This window comes from Balaenoptera borealis (assembly GCF_965194805.1).
Source record: "Balaenoptera borealis genome assembly, chromosome: 12".
NCBI lineage: Eukaryota > Metazoa > Chordata > Mammalia > Artiodactyla > Balaenopteridae > Balaenoptera > Balaenoptera borealis.
In genome coordinates, this window is record NC_138869.1 from 80,788,763 (window position 1) to 80,799,010 (window position 10,248).

At 33.8% G+C, this 10,248-nt stretch overlaps 1 protein-coding gene across 3 annotated transcripts in view; it reads left to right on the forward strand.

Moving 5' to 3' along the window:
* The window catches only part of CD2AP (CD2 associated protein), a 111,121-nt gene that overhangs the window by 97,644 nt on the left and 3,229 nt on the right, over window positions 1–10,248 (forward strand). For 2 of the 3 annotated variants that reach the window (XM_082347615.1, XM_082347616.1), the window contains 4 exons: window positions 1,352–1,464; window positions 2,200–2,301; window positions 3,404–3,573; window positions 6,137–6,200. In XM_082347615.1, the coding sequence (XP_082203741.1) occupies window positions 1,352–1,464; window positions 2,200–2,301; window positions 3,404–3,573; window positions 6,137–6,200 (449 nt within the window). Of the gene's footprint in view, window positions 1–1,351; window positions 1,465–2,199; window positions 2,302–3,403; window positions 3,574–6,136; window positions 6,201–10,248 lie in introns of those variants that run through there. The other variant, XR_014232706.1, reaches the window with a different exon arrangement.

Sequence of the window (10,248 nt, forward strand, 5' to 3'; positions counted from 1 at the left end):
CTAGTGACTAGATCCAAGATAGAACGTACAAAGTAATCCCAGAATGTGAAGATGGAAAAGAATTAACAGAGGTCAACAAATACTTAGAGTTGTTACAAAATGTATATTGCCAATTAGTGGTAACCTCTTCCTGTTTTACCTTTGTGTCCTCCATCCCTTTAAAAAAAACTCTCTAAATAAATTACTTTGAATATGAAATTTGATGAGTAAGCTTTAAGGGCAGTAATGATACGTATCTTTAGATTTCTTTTAAGAAATAACAATTCTCTGAGTTTGGACATCTAAATATTTGACAGAAAGCATTATAAACTTCCAGGCAATGGCAACGTGAAGAATGATTCCATACCCGGAAGACAAGGCAAAAGATACCTGCTGCCATAATGAGTGACGGCATATTGACTGTGATTAATATTCTTAGTTTGGAATCTGGGCCAAAGGAAAATTATAATGATAGTGGAAGTGCCAGGAATTAACCTTAGGGTTCTTATTATCACTTATAGATATCTGGGCTTCAAAATTAAAGATCAACTCCGTCAGCAAGGTTTTCTGGACCATCTAGAAAAAGGGAAGGTATTATATACCATTGTTTCAGAGATACAAATTACCTAGATTTGTCCTTAAACTCAAGTTATTGGATCAGAGGTCCACCAGCCTTTGGTGGTAGGGAAGCAAATGGATGATTTATGTAGCATTTTCTCTTGGTATCTGATTTGCCTTAGATTTATAACTATCGTCTGATTCCTACACATGATAATGTCTAAGCAGAAGTACAGTGAACTATAAACAGGTCGAGTCCCAGCTACAGTATACTATGCACAGACATATATGAAGACACATTAAATTACACTTTCAGTTTACATTAAGAAATGCAATTGGAAAGCAGCAGGGTCCCAGATAAAATTGAGTTTAAAAAATTTTAATATTAGGATATTACTTGAACTTTAAAGCACATTTCATAAGTAAGTTTTTTGATATATTGTAATTAATTCTGAGTTGAAGAAGTAGATCATGTTTTTTTTTATAAGCAAGAACTTAAGATGACTGCTTTTTCATACTACTACAACTTGTGGTACAGATTTATATCTTTCAGTAAGAACTTTTGTTGAGGTCTAAGTCTCTATTAGAAACATGAACTTTATATTGTTAATATATAAAATGTATCAGGTAAAGAGGATGTTAGTTTTTGAGGGTGAATGTTGTTTTCCAAATGCATATGAAAAGCACAGGTCAACTTGTGAGTCTTGCTGGTATTCTTTTTAATTTTAGTTTGTTAAAAATCCAGAGACGTTCTTTTTTGCCTTTTAAAATGTGCAGTTATCTCTTAATAAATATGTTTACTTTTATTCTCCAGATCTTGTAAATTTTGATGACATAGCTTCCTCAGAAAACTTGCTACATCTCACTGCAAATAGACCGAAGATGCCGGGAAGAAGATTGCCTGGCCGCTTCAATGGTGGACATTCTGTGAGTTACATTTAGTATTATAAAGCACAGAGAATTTAGTAAATCCAGAGTCCTTCTGAAGATAAGAACGAGGGAGGATTTATAGCTCCACTGAAGTTTAAAAATCAGGAAGATAGCTATACTCAAGTGGCCAAGGGTTGTATTTAAGAGATATGGGGGAAGAGACCTGTTCATTTCCACAGGACATGGAATGGAAGGTTACAGAATCAGAAGCAGAGTTGTCCTAAGACCATAACCACAGAGCACAGTGTTGAGAGGGGACAGGGGACCTGTGCAATATACTTGTCCAAAAGCAGTAATTAGAATTGAGTGGTACATATTCACTTCAGGAAAGAATAAGAACATTTTTTTTCCTCCTGAAATAGTCAGTGTTTTTTGTAGTACTAATCCTGGTCTCTAAACGTGTAACTTCTTTTTATGCTCTCAGTATATTGCCTGGGATACTGGTAGTACTTTAGTGTTAATACATTAGCTCTTAAGTACTATTGTGCTTTTAAATTACCTAAGTAGGGAAAATTTTTGTTGCTAATAGGCAAGCTGTTTTTCCACCCTCAAGATACGCAAGTGTGTTATTCAGCATGAAATTATATAAAATCCTGTTAACAATAATGGAATATCTGGAACAGTATCTGCTGAAAACAGTGATAAAAGTTACTTACTTTATTATCCAGATGCTTACTGCCTTTTCTTTCTTTGGTGTTTTCTGTTTCTTGATTTAAAAAAAAAATCATTCAGCCAACTCAAAGCCCAGAAAAAATCCTGAAGTTACCAAAAGAAGATGATAGTGCCAAGCTAAAGCCATCTGAATTTAAGAAGGATTCATGCTACTCTCCAAAGGTAAGGTGCCTTGTGGTCTAAGATTTGTATAATTTGTAGGGTTCTTTGTGAACATCAAAATTGTGGAATTTAAAGTGTCCTTCAGGAAGAATTATTTCTTCTGCCAGGAAATAAAATAATTCCTACTAAAACTAAATAAAATAAAATAATTACTGTTAAACTTAAGTTACATTATTCTCTGTAGATCTTTTTTAGGAGAGTCACATTATTTTAAATGAGTAATACAAATGTTACATGTTTCATATTTTTTTAAGGCATAGATCTATATACATTTGTTTCATTTCCCATTAAACATTCACTCCTTAGGCAGAAGCCATCACTCTTTTACTCCTTATGTAACTTGGTGCTTGGCACCATAATAAGCCCTGAATACACACTGGAATGAATGGTAGAATACATGGATTCTTCCGTCTCTTACGTGGTGTTAAGAGTCTTTGCTAAACCCTTGCCATTTTAATTTAAGATAGTATTACCACAACTGACACACAGCTTATATTTGAGAAGATCATGCCTGTTCCTCAAATTTATTTCAAGACATTTGACTGCTATTCAGTTTATCAGATACACTTAATCTGAATTCTCTCAGCTGTTAGCAGTCTATTGAAATTTTACTTGCTGTTACCTAAGTGAAATGGTAAAAGAATGTCAGGCCATGGATCCATTTTAATGCCTCTTCTATGGACTTACTAAATCCTTCATAATTGCTTTTAATTGGAGCTTTCTGGATATTCTAAATAATAACTATTTAATATGAAGGATCAAAGCAGTACCTTAATAATGCTTTTATATTCTTGCTTCTAGATGTTCCACTAGGTAAACCATAAGATAAATCTAACAGATCTTCTTTTCTCTCTTTTTTTTTTAAAATAAAGCCTTGACATTTCTCACAAAAACCCTTAGTAATTACAAGTTTATTCTTTGGCCATTCAGTGGTTTTTCCAGTTATGAACATCAAACTGCTTTTTGGATTGTCAAGTTTTTTATTTATCTTGGAAGTATTACTTCAGTTATTTATCTCCTTGCAGTAAAAATCTTTTGAATTTATAACATAATATTAAATGTAAGTACAAATAAAAATTTTCTGTTTATTACACGTTTTCAGCCATCTGTTTACCTTTCAACACCTTCAAGTGCTTCTAAACCAAATACAGCTGCTTTTCTAACTCCGTTAGAAATCAAAGCTAAGCTAGAAACAGAAAATTCCTTGGATGAACTTAAAGCTCAGATTGTTGAATTGCTGTGTGTTGTGGAAGCACTAAGAAAGGATCATGGGTAAGTAGCCCTTATTTTCTTCTTTGAGCACTACTTAACACATGTATAAAGAATTCTTTCAAATTATATCAAGTAAAGAAGTAATCTGCCAAGTTTCTAGTATGAGCAAGTTTGTTTTCAGAGAAATTTTTATTGATAGTGTCTCTCTAGGCAAAAAAGCTTGAATTAGAAAACATAATAATTAGAAACTCTATTAATTCTAGTTATTCTAATTAGGAATTGGAAAGCTTGAGTAAGAAAACCTAGCCCAATTATGAAAAAGGCAAACCAGTTAAAACAGAAAGTAGTAGCTTGATTATAGAGTTGGTTCTAGTAGCTTGATTATAAAAAAATGGCCAATAGGCACATGAAAAGATGTTCAACATCATTAGTCATTAGCACATGCAAATCAAAACCACAATGAAATACTACTTCGCACCCACTAGGATGGCTATAATAAAAAATATGAACAATACAAGTGTTGGCAAGGATGTGAGAAATTGGAACCTCGTGTAAAATGGTACAGCTACTCTGGAAAACAGTCTGGCAGTTACTCCAAAAGTTAAATTTCATGTTCCCATATGACCCAGCAGTTCCTCACCAAGGTATAGTATTGTCCAAGAGAATTGAAAACAAGTGTTCAAACGAAACTTGTACACAGATGTTTATAGTATTATTCATAATAGCCAAAAAGTGCAAACAACCCAACTGTCCATCAGCTGATGAATAGATAAACAAGATGTGGTACATCCATACAATGGAATGTTATTCAGCCGTAAAAAGAGATGAAGTACTAATACATGTTATATCATAGATGAACCTTAAACACATAATTTGAGGCTAGAAATGTCAAACACGGGTTAATTAGTCTTAAAAGTATTAGGAAAAGCCATTTTATTTTGGATCTGTGGTGTATCTGTATATACATTTGGTTTTCTTCTCAGAGGACTTTGATCACTGTTTCTGCTGGGGTTGAGTTGGATATTTATAAAACAAATGGGTTGGGATAGGTGATCTGTAAGGCCTTTCTCTTAACTCTGAAAGTTTTTGATGATGGTATATGGTGAGGCATGCCTAAGTAAAAGTTAGAGACTTTTTAGAGCTAAAATAAATTTAAAAGATCACCTGCTATAGTCCCCTCCCTTCTTTTAAATGAAGAAATAAAGGTTTAGAGAGGTAAAGCTAATTATGTAAGATCACACAGCTCTTAAGTGGCAGAGCTAGAACTCAAACTTGGATCTTCTATTGATTTAGAGATCTTTTCTTATAAACATTATTATTAGAATTTTAAAATGTGTTAACATTTTAAACATACTTCTGCAAAAGCCCAGTAGGTAAAATAGATCAAAGATCAGCTAATCTAACTGAACTGAGGGTGAGGGTTCAGGTGCTCCTCCCCTATTCCAGCTTCTTCTCTGGCCTCTAAGAGTATCTCATGGAATCTGGAATCTGGTATAATAGTCATCGCCAGAGACCGTGTTACCACTGATTTTGAACTCACTGTTTCTCCTCCATTTCTTTGTTGACATTGGATTATTTATTTTAAAAAATATTGAGATTAACAACATGATGTATTTGTAGTTGGCAAGCACTTCTACAAACATCTCTTAGATAGAAACATAAAGTTATCTTGAATGCCTACTTAAAAAACTATATTGTGCACATTTATATCATATATAGAGAGAAAATTTGATACATGATATTTCTTGAATTCTTCAGTTTATCTTGGTTTAAGTTTGGCAAGTTTATCCACAGTTTCTGCAATAAGCACATTATAAACTGTAAGTTCATTTATCTAGTAAATATTTATTGAGCACCTCTCAGGTACCAATTAGAGAACAATCTGATTTGTTAATTTTGACATTTTACATTTTTGATACCAAGTGTGCTATAATGAAATAATAAATCCACGTACAAATTGCCCATAGGTGCTCCTAAATAAGCTGTAGAATGAAGAAAAATATTAATGAATTACATATATTATTTATCAGATATTTTAGAAGTCTTTCCAAAGAGTATTTTAAAAGTCTTGAGTTCCTCTTGGAAAATGAAATGGAGGGGAAAATGACTATATAAAAGTATACAAGGGAACCTAGAAAAATGAAAACATGAGTTACAGAAGAGGGATTGTTGGCTGCATTTTTTTGTTTATTGGTTTGGATTTTGGATTTTAATGTAATAGTTAATTTTAAAAAAATTAAAGAAAGAGATATGTAAAGTACAGGTTATTGTATTAAAAATTATAATTTGCCTTGCACTGTGACGTATTTTCACATTCATTTTCCCAAATTATTTGGGCTGTGTGTCCTGCCTTGGAAATGGATGATAACTGAATATGGAAAATTACCTGTATTCACTTAAAAATTTCTTTATCTCAGGTTTGCCATGATTTTGCTGTGTTTTTAACTGTTGTATTGAATCATTTCAACTAGAGAATTTGAATTTTTTCTCAGTCAATATGGCTGTTTCCTTTAAAAGTTTTCCCTATGTTCTGGGATATCAGGCAACAGAGATCCTATTAACTTTAGTCAAATATATATTGTTTAATCAAAAGACTTAACAGTAATAAATACTTTGTTTTTAGGAAAGAACTGGAAAAACTACGAAAAGATTTGGAAGAAGAGAAGGCAATGAGAAGTAATCTAGAGGTAATTCATTTCTTCCAGCATTGAGATTGTAGTCAGCATAAACTAGGCATGTTTTTTCCAACCCACCTGGGTGATTGGTTCCACCACAGAGTATGCTATCCTGCTTTAGTTGGACACTCCCTACAGCTTGGTCGACATTTAATTAATCTCTTGTTGACTCCCTGCCACATTCCGTTCATTCATTCGGCAAATGTTTTTTGAGCACTCACTCTCATAGACACGAGGCACAAGGTATACACTCATGAATAAAGCAAACATGGTTCTTGCCTCTTAAAAGTGTCTAGTTCTAGATCTCTTGCACTCAACACTCCTTCTTTCTTGAGCTGTAGTTCTCTTTTCTTCACAGTTAAACTTTTTTTTTCTTTTTTTTGCCTGGGGGCAGGGGTGGTGATGGTAACGGGATGGCTATAGATTTGCTGACTTTAATTTCTCACTGAATTGAGTTTACTTTGTAGCTAATGTCATCATCTTCACTCTCTGCTGATGACAGACAGTTTCACTTATTTTCTTTATCTTCCTTACTTTTTTCCATCCTCACTGACTTTGGTCTTCATTTGTATTTTTTTTTTATTTGTATTTTTTTCTGCATACCTCAGAGAAAGTGTTTCCTGCCTTTTTTAAGAGGCTCTTCCCATTCTGTGTTTAAGTATTGCATACTCCTCCCTATTTTTACCTTGCTTCAGTACTTAACCTGTTTCTTTTGTTAGCACTGTGAAACAGAGAACGTAGGGCTTGCCGTTAAAAAACTTGAGCTCCTCTTCTGACTTACCCTCCTGACTTTCAGTTCAGAACTACATATTTGTCAGGCTTAGCACTTTCTGAACATTGTCTCATTGGATACATAACAACTTGTAAGCATTATTGTTCCTATTTTAAGAGTGAGGAAACCAGGGTTTAGAATGATTAAATTAGCAGTGGAGCTAACATTTTTAATAGAAGCAGCCAGACTCCAGAACCTTTGCTCTCAGGGATTAAGTTACGCCATTTGAATGAAGAAGTCACTTACCTCGTTCAGCTTTAGTTGTTGAGATAATATATGTGAAGGTATTTGGCAGATTATCAAAACTCCATTTTTACTCTTATATCTGACACATAACCTTTATTGGCAGTCTCCTTTCTTTCCCTGAAAATACTCAATTTTCCTCTTTATTCAAAAAATAAAAAGCCCCCTTTTAGGTCTAGCTGCCCTCTTGATCTGTATTCTCTTTTCATTTGCAGTTCATTTGTTGCAAAAAAGAAAAAAAAACAAAACAAAAAACAAGAAAAGCATACATTTGCAGTCACTAATTCTTCACTTTTAGTTCAGTCCTTAACCCCTTGCATTTTGTGTTTACTGATGGCAACTCCTATGTCTCTTCGGTTTCTACAGCACTTCACATTTTTACCATCACCACCTTTTCAAAGTAGGTCTTGGTTTACGTGGCCGTGCATTCTTCTGTCTGACTTCTCCATCTCTCCTCACCTAAGTGAGGTGTTCCTTCCGTGTTGTGCTTAGCCCCCTTCTCTGTGCATCTACTCTTTGCTCGCCTGTGTCCAGGAGTATCATAATTAGCTCTGGTGCATCTGCCATTGAAATCTAGTTCTTTTTTTCCCAGCTTCTATCCTGAGTTTCCAGCTATTAGACTCCCTGGATGTTCCACTGTGAACTTAGACTTAGCATGTCCCCTGTCACACGTAGCACCTTCTTTTCAGATTCTGATTTTCTGTGTGTTGAAAGTTTGTTGCGCTTCTAGTCACGCAGATGTGGGACTTCTGTCTCTTCTAATTCCACTAACTTTTAGGCCTACTGGCTGTACACCCTAACCTTTTTCTCTTTATTCCCACTGTTTCTGTCCTTTTCTCATGCTGTTATCTTCTGTTTAGCTTGTTTGTTTCTCTCATTCTTATCTTGTCTTCCCTTGCTCAGTATTTTCGAAAACTTTCTATTACTTGCTGAATGAAGTTCAAACTTCTTGACTTGGCAAATGAGGTCTCTTATGTCCTGGTCCTAGTTTATCTTTCTTTCCTCACTTGCTAATCCTCAATTGTCCCTTACAGTTAATTTGTCTGAATTTTTACTCTGACTGTATTTTCATGGATTTTCCTTTTGTCTCACTTATCATGCCCCAGTTCTGTAGATTCTGAAGGCCCTGCTCAGTCACATTCACTAAGTTGGCCACCAGTCTTCTGACTAAAAGCAGTTTTTCTTATTTCAAATTCATGTTGTTTAGTTTTGTAAGAGATGAATAAGTAATAATTTTCTGTCTTATCACTATTCACATTATGTACTTATTTTGCCCATCTTCTGTACTGTTGGAGGTGGGATCTTTTTCTGTTTCATCTTTGCCCATAGCTCCTAGCACAGTGCTATATACATATTAGATTGCTAACAAATTTTTGTCAAACTAATAAATGTTAGAAGATAGATATTAAAAATACATCTTCTAAATATATGTTAAATTCCCAGTGTGCAACATGGTAGAAATTGAAAAATTAAAAACAAATGTTTCTTGACTTTCATTCCTTATATTTTATACATAACACATATTCATATATGAAAATAAAGTAATAAGGTTAGCAAGAGGAACTAATACAATACTAAATTTGTATATATGACTTAATTTGTCATAAAAATCATGGAAAGAGTCAAATGAATTATTTGTTTCTTTTTTGAAGAATTTCATTTGATTATATTTTCCCAGCAAAATCAGCTGTTACTTAGCCTCTCACTGACCTGTATTATAAATTTGTTTTTTTTTTGTGGGAAAAGTTTGATACTTAATACACTTAATAAGACATTAGAGTCTTAGGATCATATGTTTAAAAGAGAAATTATATTTCCCCCCAAATTAAAAGTAATACTTTGAACTACTATAACATTAACATTATATAGTATTAAATTATACTGAGGAGTGGTACAAAGGACTAATGATGAACAATGAACATAAACATGCTAGAAGAGAAACTCCAGCAATGCAAGTATTTGCCGGATACCTAAATTTATGTGACCGGCAGCAGTCTGTGAGGAGTATTACTGACTGCGTACAGGGCTCTTCTCCACCCTGACCCTCACCCCACCCACACTCCCTCTTCTACCAATTTCTTTTTCTTTCTGTTTTCTATACATCCTCGTGCATTAAAATTCATACAGTGGTTAATGTATCTTTGGAATAGAGATGATAATAGCGCATCAGGCTGAAGATTGAAGGTATTTTGTCTCAATCCAATGCTACTAACATGTTTGGCTAATAATCATATTAGTCAAAGAATAACATCAGGAAAGATCCTGGAATTAGCAAACCATTCTTGAATGGTTAGGATCCCTTAGGAGATTGTGAGCTTATTGAAATTATACTTTTTGACTGTAGCAAAATGCTCATCATTTAGTAATGATCTATTTGTCAGAAGTTAGCCATAACATGTATTATTTGTATGCATTGTTGGGGAGAGGGATGATGCTATCAGGAGAAGGTAAGGCCTAAATGTTTCTACATGTAATGCAAGGTCAGAGATGATCAAAATACCATATAATTGGGAAGAGAGTACAAAAACTGTGGCCTTTAAAGCCTTAGACCTTACCAGTACAAGTTCTGCATGGAACCACTGGCATGGTGTTTAATCTCTTTGATCCTCAACTTAGTTATTTGTAATATGTCAAAATTAAATAACTCTCTGTAGTTATTGTGAAAATTTAATGAATTTTTCTAATTTTCTTCTAACGTTTCTTAAATTGTGAACTTCTATTAAGTGAAGAATGTCTTCTACCTAACAGTGGAACTATTTTTAACACATTGACTGCATTTTATATATATTCCTGGGCTTTAAAGGCAATTTAATCTAGAACATACTGTTTACAGTTGAGGAAGTTGAGACCAAGTGAGGTTAAGTGGTTTACCGATATCACCTAAGGAGTAAGTGAAAAACATAGAACTAAACTGGTCCTTTAAAAAAAAAATAAATAAATTCTATATTGCCCCCTTTGTTTAATTATAGGTACGGGTATGTTTCTTAGTTTGGTTTCAAGGATACTCTTGTTTTTTGTAGGGCTGATTTTCTTACAGATCTTTCA